General features: G+C 32.5%; 1 protein-coding gene across 1 annotated transcript; it reads right to left on the reverse strand.

Annotated features, from left to right (window-relative positions):
* Positions 1-15388: 15388 nt before the first annotated feature.
* Positions 15389-20283, reverse strand: LOC133180131 (fibroleukin-like). Its single transcript, XM_061314705.1, has 5 exons — positions 20250-20283; positions 19956-20086; positions 19305-19401; positions 18769-18936; positions 15389-15645 (listed from the first exon to the last, which is right to left on the reverse strand). The coding sequence occupies exons 1-5, from the start codon at positions 20281-20283 to the stop codon at positions 15389-15391; spliced, it is 687 nt and encodes a 228-aa protein (XP_061170689.1).
* Between the last annotated feature and the right edge of the window lie 428 nt (positions 20284-20711).

Genomic DNA, 20711 nt, shown 5'->3' on the forward strand with positions numbered 1-20711 from the left:
AAAAAAAACGACAAGAACAATACACACATATGTATAATGCACCTGCATATTTTGAATTTCTTTACTATTCCAAAATAAAATTTAAAAGTAAATGCAATAAATCTTCCATTGTTTTTCTTCAGACATTAATGAAAGGGTACCATGCGTTAAATGCAGTTGGAAATTTGATAGATGTATGACTTTACTTTTTTCTATACATCTGGCTAGATGCATCTATGCATTTGAGAAACATGCAAAAATAATTTCTCGCAGCAAGAAAGGCTTTTTTCATCAGACTAAAAATGCTTAAATGTCCTATACGTTGATTTTAACTAGTTTTCATATGATAACTGTATAAAGATAAGCTGTGAATCTTTAATACTCTGATTCGAATATGTCTTAAAATAATACTTGATTTAGGTTTTCAACCCACGGTACAGCTCTTCTCGGGGTATTAAAATGAATCATTTGCTTAGGGCATATCAAATAAAATGAAAATCAAGTATAGAAGCACAGTCTTTTTAGGAAAATTTAGTTTTGCCCCCCCCCCCACCACCACCACCAATAAAATCTCGTATTGCATAACAAGAGCGATAAATCTTGTCTATTAATATCTTCATATTTTCACATTAGTGTCGGCGGATGTTATTTTGATATATTTTCCGTTGTGTTTAATAAATTAGAATTTTAGGATCTTAAGTGTGTACCTTTTAAATATGCATACAAATTAAATAAATGATTGAGAAGGTGTTGCTTTATATATAAAGGTGATCAAATTTACATGTAATAGACCACACAAACGTTGGAAAAATACAAAAAGAAACTTTTCTTTTAAACTTTTATCATTGTTTTATGCATACAATCCACATTGTAATTCATTCCATGATCTGCAACATAATCAATTATATTTATATCTTTTAAAAGAAAATGTGGATATAGTTGGGTAGTGCGCTTGAAATGTTAGCGAAAAAAGATATTAAGTTAGCTAAAAAGCGCCAATCATTTCTTTAGTTACCCATTTTTAAAGAGTACATTGTATCAAACTGTACAGCTATGCACCGATCTCCTTCGAAAGATTTAATTGTTCACATTACAAGAACTTTGTCTTGGAAGTTCAAAAGAGACAGACAAACAAACATATGTGCTGAATAATATAGCAATCCACATTTTAATTTCAGTACTCATAGTTTTCCTTCAGAGATATAAATTTTCAATGTTTATTTTCGTCTTAGAAAATAATGAGGTTTTCATTAGATTTTTTTCTTTCAATTAGTATTCTTTTTTCATAAACAATTGCGAAAAATAATCAAAAAGTATAACGATGTTTGCCTGTACTCCAATTCTGTTACTGATATTAGAATGATTGTGCAGAAGTTAAAAAAGCAATTCATGAAAATTATGTTGTAGGGGTTGTCAACGAATAATGTTTATTGAATTCTCAACTACGGTAAAGCGCAAAGTGCCAAACATTTAAAATATGAGTAGTGTCTCATCAAAGTTTATATTTAAACTATTTATTATGTTTCCTACACTGTGTGCACTCCATACTTAAAGAGAAATCACTTATTAAATAATTGATAACACTTCACTAGAAGAAAAACACAGTAATACAGGGAACAGTAAGTCTTAACTCAAGTTTGTATATTTTTAACAAATCAACAACATTAACAGTCGAATTGAATGCATTTTTGTTCTCACATGTATATATTTCTTATACCATCATAAAGTCGTGAGGAAAGCTAAAAAAACCATTAGGCTGATTGAGAGGAAAAAACTCTACTTGAGACTATGTATTTAATTTTCAGATTATGTGTTTCGATTGGGTTCGCAGGTAATAGCTTTATTCTAAAGGAGACGTGCGGGCATTGCTTGGAACATTGATCAGCTATTGAATTTAGCTTGCTAATAAAAAAAGAAGAAGTTTGAATAACTTCCTTGTAGGTTTCAATTCCAAAGAGTACGTTCATTTCAACGACTGGTACTGATTTCGCACAATTTGATAAATAATTTTCCGTAACATACATATAATGCTAAATTATTAAAAGACATGTATTCATTTCTTTTTTATTTCTTTAAACAGAATTATATACGTAAATCCGAACGTATACGTATATACGAAAATGTCAAGTAAGATAAAACTATAGTTAAGTGCTATCCACAGATATAGACGTTAAATAAAACAAAATTAAAATATAAAAGAGAAAACATTAACATTTTGTTCCATGAAAGTCGCAAAAATTCGCGATTCATTTGTAGATCTAAAAGTGTAAACCGTGAATAATAAAATGATTATAACACTCTTAGAAAAAAAGTAGGCTTTTCTAAAAAGTTATTTTTATTTTTTATTTACACATCTAAGTATAGAAATTATATCTCTGAGGGTAAAACATACAATAACATAGACTAACGACGAAATCTGATTAATTTATGACATGGCATTGTCATTAAACATTTCAGACGTTTTTGGTGAAATCGTGTTTCTCCAAACTCGTCTAAGGAAGAAAACACACAAAGAAACTCCCAATTCCCAAGTTTTCAAATTCTCGTCGCCAAATTTATATAATAACCACTAAAAATAAATTCTGTAAACTGTATACACACCTTTTAAAAAAATTAAATCAGTAATGTACTAACCCGATTGAACACTGTGGGCCACTGGCCTGTTTAATTTGAACACTTTAATTCCACCAGCAGAATTTTAACATCTTATTTTGCACTGTTTTTTTTTCTCGGAGAAATATTTTTTTACCTTAACTTTTCTGTGTTGTGTACACACCATAGAGTGATACTTCTGATACGCATGGACTTTCATATCAAGTGCTAATTGTAGAACAACAGCGAGTCTCTTTAATTAAAGAGAAGTTGGTCCGTAGGTCGCAGGATCGAATCCCAAAGCCGGACGTGGAGACCGGTCCTTCGGATGAAACCATGTAAACCGAGGTCCTGTGTCGCAGGAGATGCTGGAGGTGCTGGCACGAAAAAGACCCTCAATTTGGGGACCCTTCACAGTCAAGTGATTGCTTCTTAATACGGGTGAAAAATTCTCGAAAGGGATGTTAAACAAACAAACAAAATTAATTCTATTTTTTAGACATTGAAATGTGGTTGGGACTATTTCATGGCTAACATTTTCCTTTTGAACTGACAAAAATGCATTTAAAGAATTGTACTTGTTACAGCGAGTTTACATTGAAACTAAAGATTCTTCACAAATTCTTGTTGTCATAAAATTGATTTTACCAAAAATATAGGTATCAATGCATTTGGGAAAAGAAATATTGCATTTTATTTATACTTATACAGTATTAGTTCTAATACATAGTGTAAAAAGCTTATGCTATAATTGCAAGACCTCAAACATCATTTCTTATTTCTTATCATGCTAATTACAATTGGTATCTGAGGTTAGATTAAAGGAAATACAATTTTCTAAAAAATTGTATTCATTTTTGTACTTTTATGGGATACACATGTCAATTTTTTACAAGACGTTTCTTTTTCTATTTCTTTTTCTTTTGAGGACCTTAAATTATGATGCAAAAAAATGAAAATTGTTGCACGAAAAGATTTCAGGATTCAAATAGGGAATTTTAATTAAATGATAAATTTAAGATTTATTGTTCCCGACTGAGGAGAGGATAAGCTTCAACTTAGGATTAAAACAAATTCTTTATTGGTTCGGAGTCGCCCGCCTGGCACAGTGGTTAGAGCGTTTGCTCTAGAGTCGCGGAGTAGTGAGTTGATTCTTACGTCGCGGGTTCGAATCCTACTGCGGGACTTAGAGACCGGTCCTTTGGATGAGACTGTATATACGTGTCGCAGTAGGTGCTGAAATGAAACGACCCCTCATTGTCCAGTGTCTCAGTATAGGTTTAAAACTTGCAGCTCTCCAACGGCAAGTGGTGGAGTCTCAATATGAGTGAACAATTCTCAAAAGGCACGTTAAACAAACAAACAAAAAAATCATTGCTTCGGTTTATTAGATTCTAATTTAGACGTGCAAACCTTGTGTGAAACACTGATCAAACAATTATATTTTGCTTGCTGTTAATTTATTTTCATGACTTCCTGGTAGATTTCTTTTGTTTATAGTGCCAAGTATTTAAACTTCAAAACATTTAGCGCATATATAAGAACATTTTTTTTTCGAATACGTACTCGTATATGTAAATAAAAACCATGAAAAGATGTTTGCTAAATTCATCCTTTTCATTAAATCCTAACATACATTATCATCATTTAAAAAAAAAAAAAAAAAAAAAAAAAAAAAAAAAACTTTTTTCTGTTTTGTTTTGTTTTTTTTTAAAACTTGCATTGTGTAATAAATAGCTAGATGGGAAAACTTCGTAAAATGCACAAGTACGCTTGCACTTAACAGCATAATTATTAGCTCAAAATTGAGAAGAAAAAAAAATGTATGCTACTATAAAAATATCAATGTTGAATGTTCGTGAGATAATTATTGCCTATTATTTATATAACCAATGAATTAAATACTGGTATCAGCAATTATTTTTATTATCTGCAGAATCGTGTTCTTTAATTTTTATTTTACATCTTGGTATTTATATAAAAAAGGTACCCGTAAACGTAGCTGAAAATTATCTATACCCAATCTGTACATTACGCATAAAACAGTTAAAAAAAGCCTTTCTTATATACTCAATATCAATGAAACCTTTAACGTGTTTGTAATTAAAATGACAAATCTTCGGAAAGATCTTTTCTGTCTTGAAACTCGTTGTTTTGTACTACTGAACTGGAACATTATGTAAAACATATATAAGTTAAAATGTAAAGCATTTTAACTTAAAATAATGTAAAGCATATTACAGAAGAATTTAACATCGACTTCCTCAATGATCATGGGCACCAACAAGTCTATCAATACAAATCGATTGATTTCCATTATGAAATGTCTTCTTTTAATATGTAAGTAAATAATCTACATCTTAATTCTTATCTTACAAATGCAATAAAAGAAAATATAGTGCGATATATGTATTTTCATGTTTCTATTTATTTATTTGAATATTTATATATACGACGGGTAATCAAAAAGTTCTTGGACTGATGCGATAAAATTAAAACTGTAGTCGTTGATTACAAAATTTATAGGGAACAAAAAAACAAAAGTTTAGGAAGTTTATGAAGTGTTGAAAATTTCAGCATGATATATTGGTTATTTGCCAAATTATCATTAAATAAAAATGGCATTATATAATCACCCGGCGCTGTCGTCGTTTAGTTTCATGACGTCCAACAACGTCATTATTTCTCAATGCCCGCTCCTTCTCCCTCAATATACTTATCTTGATGAAATTTTCTGAAGTAAGTAAAGACCTAAACCCGTCTTGTTTATATGACTCTACAATGTCATGGACACCTGATTTCACTGCATCAATATTTTAAATATGAAATCTATATATACGAAAAGATCCTCGCTTGATCTTGCCAGCATCATTTTCTTGTCGGAGTTCAATGTCAACCAATGACCAACGTCACTTTTCTACGTGACTGACTTTGGACACCCTGACTACAAATCGACATTATCCATGTGTCTCTTTTATTGCTGATCTGATTTGGTATTTAAAAAAAATAAGTACTCTGGATGTATTTTATATCTCTGTAGCCTGTTTAAACATTTTCTTAGTCTATGCCAGGTTTTACAGGGGCTGAAACTTAATAGAAGGTTGTAAAATGACACCCTACCCCCTTTCGACGTCATTTTAACCCCTTTATTGTTTGGACATTGAATATAAAATTTACGATAAAATTTCATAGAATAAACAGAGGCAAAAATTGTGTCATAACACACGGATGAATTAATGGGACTTTCGGATGACAAATAGTCATATTAGAAGAGTTTTTCCTCAGTTACACTCAGGTAGAAAATTCGCCATGTTCGAAGTTGCGCCGCCTGGGCATACATGTACCATTGCTTACAAAAACATCTACGATTTACGCAGGATTTATAGTTTATTTTACAGAAAGAAAAGATGATGTTTATAAAACGTTTAAAGATTTATTGATGTACTTATAGCTGGTTTAATTTTATGGTGCTAGTCCACGAAATTTTTTATAACCCCTCGTATATATAATGTATTAATTTTTTTTTTTTAGTTTTGAATCCAGTGCAAAGTGAGACTTACTGCTACTACTACTAAAATTCCTTTTCCAGAAATACATATTATTACTGTGAATATTATTACTACTACTATAGGTAGGGCATGAATTATATAAGTATTGATATTGTGTTCACCAACAGAACTACTATTCACGCATCTACTTGTATACTAAAGTCGAATTGTTATTCTTAACACGAGTTATCTTTTCCTTACAGCATGTATTGTAAAACTTCCGGTTTAAAACCTAACGTGGAAAAGAATATTGCAGATGACAATCTGTCTGTTTAGAAATTAAAGATTTCTTTCCTTAAGTGTTTGAATGATATCATGCACTATAATAAACTTAATTAAAGGCTTGACCGAAACCTTTAAGCAAGAATGTATCACTTATTACGATAACCTCCGAGAGAGTTTTGGCCTGACGTAACAGTCTCTCTCGGGTGGTATCATAATAGGTAATATATTCTCTATGCACTTCCGTTGCGTTTATCTAAGGATTTTTCAACGCACTGACTACAATGCCGTTTTAACGAGAAATTGTGGGATTCTTACGAGATGCAGAGTCAATCCGATAGCATGAATTAAGACAGAAATATATGTAGAGACAGTGTGAACCGACATTTATAAATACATGTTTTTAAACCCAGAGAGACCAGTGGGGTTACAACGTAAACAAACCGGAGTGGCATACCTTTCTCTCTTACAATGTATAGTAGGGTATTTTTGTGTGGAACGATTATTTTCGGGTTTTCACGATTTTTTCCTATGGTACACATGATGAATAAGTATAATAAATATAATTTGTGAAAAAAAAATGTCCAACAAACCTCGGGGTTTAGGGGTTTAATATTGGGGGGGGGGGGGGCGGTTCCTGTCCACAAGTACCTGTGGTGTTGGAAACAAAACTCGAGATTAATTTGAAAAACGTCTCTGGAAACTGTGTGGAACATGTCGCATCATTGATTACGGCATCACGTTTTCAAGATATTCTACATAGCAGGCACGTATAGTCGTAGCATCGCTTTTCAAAAGAAAGAAAGGGGGTGTTGAAAAGGCAAATTAAAAAAAAGAAACAATTGACAAGCAAATAAAAAAAATAAGATGGTTTTAAAAGATATTTGATGAAAACCTATAAAAAAACAAAGAACGTATTCCTGGCGAAGGGAGGGAGGGGGCGTCTCTGTTGTTCTCACGAATTCTCCGTAAAAGAAAATCGAGTAAGACACCATACTGCAACAAAAGTGCGGAGGGGAAGTAAAACCAGCCTTCGAATGAGAATTGTCATACTTACTTGTAATAAGCAGCAAATGACCAGTTATTCTCAAGCGGGGGGGGGGGGGGGGGGGAAGGAGGCACTGCTGACTTGCATACTGGATAGAAACAATAAAGATATGACTTCTCTTTAATATGTAACAGTGTGGGGAAAATGTTAATTTTTAATCAGTGTTCCTGACTGACGTGCTCGGTAAAGTATAAAATGGAAATAAAGAACAAGGTACAATTTTCTTCGGAGTTTTATTGGTCATTTTCATTTCGTAGTCAAACTTAAATGGCCATGATAATTACTTCAACATACAAGAAAAAAAAATTAATATAATAGGTAATCGTCATAATTCAAAATAATCATTTTTTTACACTCAAACAAGAAATGATAGGAATATATTTTAGGATAATGTTTTATGTAATTTGCGGAAAAAATTTTAGGTCTATAAAATTTGTTCTAAACCATACTATGAAGCTTTGTGAAGTCATGTTCTCAAAAGAATTAATCTGGTCTGTTTTCTCTTTAGCTATACTTAATTTACCCCCCCCCCCCCCGCAAGCTTGATAACTTCATATGTATTTGTATACATGTAATTGTACTTCTTGTACCATGTTGTAAAGTGAATAAACTGAACTGACCGTTATGATTAATCTTAGTTAATTAGCTGATACTGTTCTTTTGCGATAACCTACAATTACTATAAACAATTAAGTATTGCAGTAAATTTTCAGATAATATGGGATTGTCTGTTTAAAATATAATTAAATATATACACTGTATATATGTAGCACATAACATCGCTTTAAAAGTGAAGGGGGTGGCAGAAAAATTATTGACAGCATATCTCCTGAATAAATATTTGACAAACAAAAGAAAAATTATCCAAATTCCAAAATTCTAGTTCGTGACTTCGCGGGGGAGGGGGGGGGGTAAGTTCCGATTTTTTTCTTTTGGTAAGAGAAGTAATCGGATACATAAACATTGGAGGATCACCAGACTGCAACAGAGAGTGTGTATGGACGGCTTTTCAATGAATATTTTCATACTAAATTATTAGTAAAACACATTCCGAGAAAAAAAAGAGAGGGGGTTATAACACGTCTCTATGTACATGTAATGCATCTATAATATTCCAATAAAACTATTCTATTCAAATATGGATTTTGTACTTTTGAATATATTTCTGTTTTTGAATATTATCTTTTTTGCAACTTCTTTAGAAACTTGTACAAGGTCCGTTTAATCGCAGCGATGCTTGATTTTAAAAAAGACATTTTCTTCTTTTACGTTTCATATTAAGCAAAGTCTAATCTTTTATGTGATGAGTTGTGGAAATTTGATGCCGTAATCATTCGACATAATTTGCAGAAACATTCCAAGACTGTGGTCTCGCATTTTGTTTTCAATATCATCTCGTTTAAAACTTTGCCAATATGGTATATACGTTAAGACTAAAATTATGATTTGGTCAAATCTTAACATTTGATACATTCTATCAGATGATACATTTTTCCAAGGATGAACTTCAGACTCACTCGTTTTAACTTTAATTCCTTAAAAAATTTATTATTTAAGACTAATTTAGTCATCCTCGACATTGGCTCTGAAACCGGAAGTTTTACGATACCTGCTATAAATAACAGATAAATCGTGCTAAGAACAATAAAACTAGAAAATTAGGAAAATAAAGTTTAGGACGTGAAAGAACGATATATTTTAGTCTGAAAATTTTCACAATTAGTAAAATATACCCGATGATACATATATATAGATAGATTATTAATCTCTTAAAACATTTTCATTGAAATATTGATATCAATTTTGATTTAATTTGATTTAATGTAACATGAATGTTGGCGATTTGTCGAACAATGAAGAGTTCCACAAAGTAATACCCCCGGATATACACAGGTATCTAACTGTCTGTGAGTTGGATAACTTATCAAACACTTTACAGTTACCGATATTCCAGTACTCCTTTAGCTTTTTTTTTACTTTTATAGATGGTAATAGATAAGGAATATAGATAGTATTAATGTGTTTAAAATTACATGTACTTCTACAACTATAGCAAGTAAGATATGAGGGAATTAAAAATATTTGCAGTGTTGTTATAATATATTTTCCCCTTTCTTGATAAAGAGGGTAAGAGATTAAAGATATATATGTTTACCAATCACATCAGCACATTTCACCTGAAAATAGAGCATTAGCAAGTAATAACTTTCCTAAAAAGCTTGTTTGTAGTGAGTGATATCTAAAATTTAGCATCACAGACCTCCACTTTTAATTTGTTTTTCTGAATATATAAGATAATTTTAACTATTCTGCTTTAAATTCAGAAAAAAAATGTCATTACTTTCAAATTATTTTATTGCTTGTTAAATTTTTAATGCCATAAAATGACATTTTTGAGTGCAGAAAGGTCAAATTATTGACTATGCGAGGTAATTTTACACTTTTTTGTAGTCACAAATTTTATTGTGAAATTCAAAATGGGGAAAAAAATTGTGTTTGTTAATGTAATTTATTTAGATAAAAAATAAGAGAGGAAAAACTTTGTAAACTTGATTTAAGTGTTTGACGTAATTACAGGGCAACAATGTCATATGAAATGTTCCATAGCGCCAAAAGAAGCGCCTTGACCACCATTTTTTTGTTTTGATTTTTAATAAAGCTACAATGTATGTGTGTAGATTCTAAAAATATACTTGATAAAAAAAAATACTAAATACTTTTGAAATCAGGATCCAACCTTCTTAACATGGATCTATAACCAGTGCTTTGGGGGGGGGGGGGGGGGGAGTAACACAACATGAAGCATCAATTCAATAGATGAAAAGTTTGGATAATTTTAAATTGACGTGTAAAATATAAACTTGTTTCAAATGAGCTAACATCTTTACAGTCTAACAAAAGAATGTCCATCACTTACCTTTCACTTAGATTTGTTTTTATTGTGAATTAGTAAAAAAATCTGCAAGTTATTAATAAGTACAGACTTAAATTCTGAAGGTAGAGATACTTAATATGCATTGAAATTAAACATCCATTGCTTAATCTAATAAGGATATTTGACATATGTTGACCTGATTCAAACTTCATTTCTGCTGTTTTGCTAGACATGAATGATACTGATGCATTCGAGAATAACATAATGTTATATAATCTGTAATGTCAAATGTGATAATAATGATATCAAGATTGACTTTAATTTAACATCCAATGATCTGGTCTTGTTTTGGGTGATTAGTACGTTCCCATTAATCCTTTCCACTAATCCTCGACCGTCACGGTAGCTCAGCTGGTAGAGCGCTCGCTCCGTGATCGGAACGTCGTGTGTTCGAATCACGACTGCGACTGACCTAAGTAAAAAAAAAATAGGTAGCAACTGTTCCTTTACCAAGCGCTCGGCATATTGGAGTGAAAGTAGAGGTTCCTTCGAATGAGACCTTGAAAACCGAGGCCCTGTGTCAAGTTAGTCCATGGCACTATAAAGAACCCTAACTGCTTGGTTTCAACCGAAGGACCGGTCTCTACTACGTCCCGCAATAGGATTCGAACCCGCGACGTATGGATCAACTCCTTACTCCGCTCTAACCACTGCGCAACGCTGGCAACGACCACAATTTTTAAGGATGTGATGATGTGCTAAATTGTCCGCATCGGAGGCTTGGCTCTCTAGAACATGGCCAGCTTGGGAGGATATCGTGGGCCATAGACTACATCAATAGAAGTAGATGAAGAGTGATGTCATTCAGTGCTGACCCCACATCACAGGATGAGACCACACCTTTCAGTCAACTGAATGGTCACTGAAAGGTCTTGAAAAGTGACCGCAGAGCTTTGCTATTCCGTCACCCTCTCAGTAATCTTTCAGTCACGTTTCCGTTAACTGAATGGCAGAGTTTCATCCTGTGGGTGTTGGTCTTCTTCGCCGTGTTTAAATATACATGTATGAAACATATGTAGATTAATTTATTGTTAAATTTTGCAATTCTTATTTCATGATGAGCAGAAGTCCTCCACATTTCTATTCTATGAAATACAATGTAAAATATGTAATATGAAATATATAATCCAAAGACCCCATCACAATTAGAGGTCGGTTTTAAAACAATCATTCATTTGTAGATGCAGTAACTCATAAGTTTAGACACTATTGACACTGTACTTGATTGTAACATGGAACTATTTATTACTCTTATTTTATTTCGATCAGTTATTCTTCATCAGGAGGAGTCGCTGGAGGTGTAATTGGGAGTATTTTAGGACTTGTCTTCCTCCTGTGCCTCGTGGTCAGATGTGCTAAAATCTGCAAAAAGCCGAATTGTGGAAACACGACTGTCAGACCAATGCAACCAACAGTGTCTTACATCAATCCATGTATTTAAACCTTAACACTGTATACATATTACCGTTTGAATGTTCTGTCTAATACACGGACATATAAATACTGAATCACTGAAACATTTTAAGCTTTATGTTATACTAAATCAAATAAGACTGAAATTAAACGTTTTCTAAAGAAAAAAAAATAAATTAAAACTCTCTTATAACATAAGAAATCGTATGAAAGTAATAATGAAGAAAAGCACTAAGGAAATGATTATTTAGAGTAGGCATAAAAGCCGTTTGGAAAGTTTATGCACTCTTTTTCCTATCAATTTTTGAAGATTTTTTTTTTATTTCAGCTCGGAACACATTTGTTGGATGCATGGCTTATGATTCTGACGCTACTTCTAGCACTGTATCTCCGCCACCCTATGAAGGACCCTCGGGATCTACACTTACTGTGCAATCAGTTTAAAGTTCTGCTTGCATGTCTCCATACAATATGCAGCCCGTGTCATCACAAGCGGAACAATTACAAGGAACATCTAAACAAGCTACCTGATGTACTACAGAGAGAGAGAGAGAGAGAGAGATTAGAACATATAACTATTTTTGGTTACTTAAACCAAAACCGTTTCCTCAAAAGTCCATATAAACAATACAATCAGGAGCAGAGCAAACACGGGCCCATTAAACAGGAGAGGTGGGATGAGGTGCCATGATGGAGTGAGCATCTCCTGCCGACAGGTCACACATATGACACATGTGTACATATTTGATCAATTTAATATAAAAGATATTAAAGGCATACAATGTACTATCAACAACTTTATAATTAATACGATTCAATCTTTTCTCTGATCAGTCTCCCTTACTTATGTATAAATATACTATGGATGATAAATTGTTAACGGTTAACCAGTTATTCGGTCAATGCAATGATAATTGGTTCAAAAACTAAAATCGTTCAGTAAAAAAAAATCAAATATGTGTAAATTAGAAGACAATTTCCTTAAGATTAATTGATTGAAAAATAGCTGATTGTTTACAAAATATTATTTTTACAGTTCAAACACCATTTTGTTTCCAAGTATGCATTGTATTCTCGGTAATGATATTAGCTAAATCCCCTTGTATTTAAAATAACGAGTATCTTATCAAGTTAAATATGAAGGTAAAGAACAGTAATCAAGCTCAAAAGTCTACTGAATAAATACAATTGGGAGCAGAGCAAACACAAACCTTTAAAACATCAGAGGTTGGATCAAAGGTCATGGAAAAGCAAGCATACAAAAAAAAAAAAAAAAAAAAAAAAAAAAAAAACTTTACAGGTGGGATAAGGTGCCATGGAGGCGTAAACATACCTTGTGGACAGATTACACCCGCCTTGTGTCCCTTGTTATGACCGGGGAAACGGGAAAATCTTTAGACTTTCAAGTGTTAAAATAATGGCCGAACAATTTGTATGATAAAAGTCGATCAACATTCGATTTAACAAAGGACTGATTTTGCTGTCGTGGTCATTGTATTGACCATAGAATTTGCAAAATGTTGACTTAAAACGAGATTGTTGATTTTTTTGTACCATCAAGTTATTTGTCAATATATTGCCTCATTTTAGAAATTGTTCCTACGTAGATTATGCTCATGTGTAATGAATAGATTTAAAAAAAGGTGATAATGGCATATTGCTACATAAATAAGAGAAGTTGAAGATAGAAAAGTGGAAGTCATCACAGTTATCCCTAGAAATTTTTAAAGACATATCATTTATATATCATTTATATATCATATATTTATTTAAGAAGAAAAACAATTGGATCTCCACTTCATGTTATGTAATAAACAATGCCGAAGCGAATAGGTTCTTAGTGCAAATATATTTTTCCCTCTTTGTAGTTTGTTTAGACTAAATTAAAGAGTGTTAAAATGTCCCAAACACAAAGGTATGTACATCAGCGCAAATCGATTTTTTCTAAGGACACTTACATCATTTTCAATATTTTTAAGTTTTATTTTTTCGATATAAAAATGTCATTTTCTTTAGAATCATTAGATTTAATGCTCTTAAAGATAACTTACACACAAAAAAAGCTGCAAAACTCAACTTTTTCTTTTGAAATGATTAACTCTAGCAAAATGTGATATTGACCTTCAGAAAACGTGATTATTTGTCATTGACCTTTTGCATCATAGAATATCCACAATAAATTAGACCAGTCAGGCGCACGAATCTGGCACTACTACGTTTCTTATGACATGTAAATCGTAAATCGATATAAATATCATTTTCTACCCAGAGTTGTCTTTCTTGGCGCCCCCAACACCACTGTCAAGGCTCGTACAAGATTCTTGTTAAAGTTTTAATAAGTAAATAAGTTAATAAGTTTAAAATTCAAATCATAATAAATTAGCGAAAATATCAATAAAGCTGAAAGTTTATCATTATTTTAAACCTAACATTCCTTAAAAAGATTTATTTTCTCGGTTATTAATGAACATTTTTGTTGAGTAGTAATAAAAACTTAGGGAAAAATACTTTAATGGGATGATAGATTAAAAATGTTCTTTATACTGATACATATTATGATTTAAAAGATTTTTTTAAATTTAATTTTTCACCATTTACAATTTTTCCAAGAGTCTTGTATACCAACTGTTGACAGAGGTGTATAAGGGAGCGGAGCAGGAACGACAACTCTGGATGGAGAACAATATCAATATATAAATAATACAATTCAATTTGTATTAATCTGATTAAGAAGTACCATTGATGTCAAAAAAAGCTTTATTTTTTCCTTCAAAATTAAAATGAAACAAGAGCATCCACCAAAGCAATTATACTGCATGGTAGATTAATGAGTTATATTTCCTCATCCTCTCAAAGTATTGCAAGCATGACAGAAGATGGGGAATATCACCCTTGGAAAAGAATAATCTTGAATATAATGTACTCACAGCATGAACATCAAATGTTTCTAACTTTGTAACAAAAGTATCTTCAATGCAGTGAAACCTGTCTACTCTGATATGCACTTGGACACACATTTTGTGTCTGAATAAACAGTATGTCGGATTGCACTGTGTAAAGGTAATGGAAATTAGTAGAATTGGGAATGAAATTGAATGTCGAAATACATAGTGAAACGGATTGCACAGGTGTCGGATTAAACAGTTTCCACTGCAATACCATTTACAATAGTGCAATTTTCATTTTGATTATCTACCCAGGAACGTCATGTGGCAGAGTTTGTAAATTAGAACTAAATATTTTTTTTATTTCTAATTTATTACAACACACAAACAGGTTTAACTTGGTACATTCAGTATAGAAAATTAACAATAATTTATTACTTCAAGAAATAGTTCAATCAAAAATCCTCTTCTAAAACAATTATTCACAATCTTTCTTCCTAAATATACAAATATTTCAAAAAAAGAATAGGTATCTCCTTATGATCATCATATTTTTAATTTTATTTCTTTTATCACAAATGTGTCCTTTGATTATGAGTGGTAGTCAATCTGTTGAAAGTAAAAAAAAAAAAAAAAAAAAATACTGATTAAGAAATCTAAAAGAGTACTCTTTATATGTTTTAGAAATTGTCTCTTTGCCGATTAAAACATTCATGGAAATGTCATGAAGTAAAAGATATTGATTATTCAGATTTAATGTTTTTACCTAGTGACGTTTGATCAACATCATGGTCTCTCTGACAGATGACCCGGATGTAATTATAGGACACCATGGATTGGTCCACTCTGCCGGTGGCCAGGGACCGTTGAGGAAGGCGTGGTATCCCGCGTTAAACCACCAGGCGCCTCCATAATAGTTAGCAAGGTTATGTGAACCAGAATAGTCACTATCTCTGTCTTTGGTAGAAAAGTACATCGCTGTCGCATAAAAGATATGACTCTCAGTGTTTGCCATACTGTCACCTGTAAAAGTAGAGAAAATAAATTACAGATATGTTTTATTCATATCAATTTTATCTTATTTTTTAATAATACTGAACTACATCCCAGACAGATAAAGCTTTCTCATGCCGTCTCTTGTAAAGAGAAATAAAAATAAAAATAAATATTAAAATACAATACGTAATTCATATAGCATCCTATTCTGCGGTAGGATTGTATTTTAAACCATTGGTTAGATCAATATTCTTGTAATGGATTTGACTGCAGAGTACTAGCTTTACCTGATCAAAACATAGGTCTCAAGGGGACCTGCAGGGGATGTTTACACCTCCTAGGCACCTGATCCAACTTCTGGTGTTTCCCAGGTTCCTTCTTCTGCAGATCAATTTGGCCTACTGGATTGATGATTATTCGTTATCTTCAACTTTACATAGCACCTTTTCAAATATAACAATTATTTCCAAGCGCTTTGCACTTTTAATGAATCTTAAAAATTAACAGTGGATCATTTTCTGTGTAAATATCGATAAAATAATTCTAAGAATGAATAAATGAAATATTAATATGTAATATAATATTTTTTAAAATGTATACAATACAACAGGTTGCAATCTTTCAAAGTGATAACACAGTGTAAAAATGATGTCCCAGTAATTGTTGTAAAAGATTCAATTATAAAAACACTGTAAAAAACCACTATCTTTGCTTATTTTTATCTTTCTTTGATCATTGAGCTATCATGAACATTGTTGACATGGAACATATATACTTGTCAAAATTTCTAAGTCCCCACTTTTTATTATTCGAAAAATTTAAAAACATTTACATCAATTTATAAGTGGCCTATAGTTTTGCCTAAAATTTTATATATTTTCTTTCAAGGCCAAAAGAATTCTGATCGAATGTGTAATAAATCTAATGTGACCGTTTTGTTGAAAAGCATGAAGTACGTGTTCCATCTTGTATTTTTCATTTTTGTCCCCCGCTTTCAATGAAAGTGGGGGATATTAATTTGGGTCTGTCTGTCCGTCCGTCCGTCCGTCCGTCTGTATTTCTGTCTGTCTGTAACACTTTCGTTTCCGCACGATATCTCGAGAACCCTTTGAGCTTTCGCAATAAAATTTTGCATAGGAACGTTAACTTCCTATGGCCTAAAGAAGAATTCTATCGATTTTGAGGTCAAAATGTCAAAGGTCAAGGTCATAAATTCATAAATTCTGTCTGTTTTAACACTTTCGTTTCCACGCCATATCTCGAGAATCCTTTGAGCTTTTCAACGAAATTTTACATAACAACTTCCTGTGGCCTAATGAAGACCTCTATTGATTTTGAGGTCAAAAGGTCCCGTTTTTTAATTATTATTTACATGTATTGTATTAAAAGTCGCATGGCACTATTTTTTAGCACAGGGGCTTTTGGAGAGTTATTACGTATAATACAGGTTGTCGGCGGACAGTATATTCTTATTACATCTATTAGAACTGTTTAATAAAGGCTAAATTAGACACCATGTATTGATTAAAATTCTGACAATATCAAACGTCAATATAAACATTATATGTGAGTTAATGTTTGAATTTAATCTGCTGTATAATCAAGTACCTCCGTGGTCCAGTGGTATGATGCTCGCTTAGCAAGCGAGAAGTCCGGGTTCAATCCCCGGACGATTCTCTCTCTCTCTCTTTTTTTAATTTATTTTTTTTATTTACTGAATGATACTATTCAATATGTGAAATGAAAAAGTTATGATGTTTGACGTGCACAAACTCATAAAATCATTATTACAGTGTTATAAATTAAATATTCTGTATATTAAAAATAATCTTCTATACACATATTAAAGAATAAGCAATGAAATCTTTATATCCATATTGGCATTTTTTTAAAATTTGCTTCAATATACATGTATACATTTAATAATTCTACAAATACAGGGGGCAGTGTGACCCCCCCCCCCCCCCACAACACCTCGAACAGCGCCTGCTCTTCCTTTTCCCTAAGCGGGGGACACAAATTCTCTGAATTAGCTTGTTTATTTTCATTTTTTTTAGTTTCTATGTGTTTTCTACCTTTAGTTGATTATGAAAAACAAAAAAAAAAAAAACAAAAAAAAAAAAAATATTAAATGTGGTGATTGTCCACACAAGAATGTGCAAGTGAAGATGGCATGGTAAAACTTGGTTAACAAGAGGTCTGTTTTCTTTCACCGTATGTGTTTGTTTTGCCTACAACCTTTAAAAATATCATACTTAAATTTCTTACAATTATTAACATCGCTTGATTTCTTAACTACAAAACCACCCTGGGTTTATCCAGAAGTTAACTGGAACCGGAAGTGTAGTCCTTCCTCCTTGGCTAAACGTAGTGTAACGACACATCATCAGGACCGCTAAATGAGAATTACTCACTATTGTGGAAAGAATTTAACTGCATGTGCAACTGCACGACATACATTAAAAAGCCATGTAAGTCTCCTCAGTGTCCAAATTGTACGGAACAAACTGGAGGAATGTGGAATTGGGGAATGCATGCTAGAAGACCTAATGTACTGTAGGATTAATATTGTCGGCAAGGCACAGGCAATTTCGGTTAGCCCCCTTGCCATCCACATCTCAATAGTAAGAGCATGTATAGGATAAGATAGACCGGAAAGTGAGTGCTTTTTCAGTCGCATTATCTAGCGAAACTAGAGGGAAACCTAGGCAACACATGGAATAACCTTGAATTAAGATTTTTTTTCCCGTTATAATTGTGTGAACTCTGATGAACAGATGCCGTGCTGTTAATTCGTTTAAATGGAGGATAAATGCAGGATTGAATGTTGCGAATTTTTAATTCTGGTGTTCCTTAACCTTTCTGCATTTTGTTATTAAGCGATTCAACAACATTAGATTAAGTGTAAAAAAAAATATGTTTTTCTAATTCTTGTTCTATATACTTATTAATTAATTTTGATATTTTTGTCCAACCGCCTTGAAGGACTCTAGGGCCTAAGTGTGGCCTCTCTTTTACATATTATGATTGGAAGACAGACTCAAGGCACTGGGTGGCCCCACTATAAGATGTGGACTTTCAACAAATGACAGACTGTATTTGTAAACAAGGTCATTGGATCCATATCATAATTAGTTACTTTTAACATACCTAAAGTTCCTGTGGCAGGTTTTTCCAGAAGGATTCTGTACTTCCCTGCTTCATTGGAAACAGAGACTTTATCGTACAGTTCGTACAACCTTGTACCATTCTGTACAGTGATAGAAACATATAGGAAACAGTCCTTTACTTTTGTTAACTGATGGATTACGTCATTTCCTGTTTTAAGAAATATTTCAAATTATTTGAAAATAATGTAAAAGGTAAAAATAACGAACAGTGATAAAAAAAATATTTGTTTTTCATTTAAATATATGTTAAGGAAAAATCAAATTATTTTTTTTTTATCTATAGACATATGTGCTAAATGTCTCTTTCAAATATTTTGCCACAAAGTGATTTTTTTTTTACTTCTTCTTGTCAATTAAATCGACTGATTAAAAGTAAGTAAACACAATAAGCGAGTATCGTTGAACATATATTATCCAGTCTTATAATATGTGTCAAAACAACGAATTTTTTTTCTAAGACCATAGCGGATGAAAGCCCCTATTTGAATTTACTATTTGAATGAGATTTACACTTACCAACCCAGTAATCCTGTTCCGGGGAACCAAAACCATTCTTGTATTCTGTCCAGTTCCTGTCAAAGGTCAGGGATCCACTAACTCGTTTTTGGATTGCCTTTAAAAATAAATATGTAAATTTTAAAATCATCATTCTTCCAAACATTTCTTCCAAACATTTGTATGATCAATATGCAAAAGATGTAGACTCAAACCATGTATATTTTTCACCATCCTACCATGCTTTGAACAACACAAACAGTAAGTGCAAATTGTAACAAACACTATACTTTTGAAATATTTACATCCACTGAATGTCTTCTACTTTATTTGAAAATCTTTGTTGTATATCAGTCAGTAAACAGTAATAAGCATATCTTTGAATAATGGCTCTTCCATCAATGAAACATTCAATGGCGTGCACATGAATAATACAAAGTATAATCTTCTTAATCCTACTTTAGATGATTATTTATAAAGATATAAATATAAACAGTAAAATGACTTTCTTTGTTTCTTCGTATGGTGATTAACGTTGCTTATATTGCAGAAAAGAATTACATGATCTGCTTACGTTTCTGCATTTTTCTGCAAAAGCTGCAGCAGCATTATTTTCCTTTCTAAGAACCAAAGAAAGTCATTTTATTGTTTGGATAATGTACATGCACATACCGTCCACCCTCCGTCTAATGTTTCCATGTCGCAGTAAACTCTGACAGGACGGGAGCTGGTCCAATAGGGGTAAATCACCCCTGAATTAGTGTGACCATTATCACGAAATTCCTTACAATCAGTAGGAATAACTAAAAAAGGGGAGAATAAAGAATGTACAAGTTTAAATTGCGTTTTGATGTACATAATGCAGGGGGTGCTCGCTCCTCTATGGCACCTGATCCCACCTCTGATGTTTTAGAAGTGCGTATCATAGGCAATCCCCAGCTTAATTGTTAAAAAATATATATCTACTATAAACATAACAAGGCATGAAACTAGCCTCCATGTTGAATTCCGCTTAGGGGCACTTTCTGACTAATAGCGAGAATTTCTCGCCTAAGTCGGACTTTTCTCAGACATCGGAAGCTGTCATTTATTGAAATAAAATAAAATCAGGTTGAATCTTGCAGTACGTTCGTCGCATTCACGCGTTTTCTAACATTTCTCTGCAAACCAGGTCTCCTCTGCCGGAACTTAAAGGTTTATGGGGGTATAGATAATTCGATCGTCGTTTACCTTCAAAGTGCGTCTCATGGAAAGCTAACGTTGTTTTTCATAACGAACGAATGTACCATGAAATAAATATAATTTTACATCAGTAAGACCTTTCAAGATTTTATATACATTTTCAGGTCCATAAAAAGCTGTTTCAGTGTGTTTGTGTGTATGTGTGTGTGTTTGGGGGGGGGGGTCAACTAAACAACAATTCTTTGA

This window comes from Saccostrea echinata, unplaced genomic scaffold (assembly GCF_033153115.1).
Source record: "Saccostrea echinata isolate AGI-Se365-2 ecotype Australia unplaced genomic scaffold, CSIRO_AGI_Sech_v1 ptg000006l, whole genome shotgun sequence".
Lineage (NCBI taxonomy): Eukaryota > Metazoa > Mollusca > Bivalvia > Ostreida > Ostreidae > Saccostrea > Saccostrea echinata.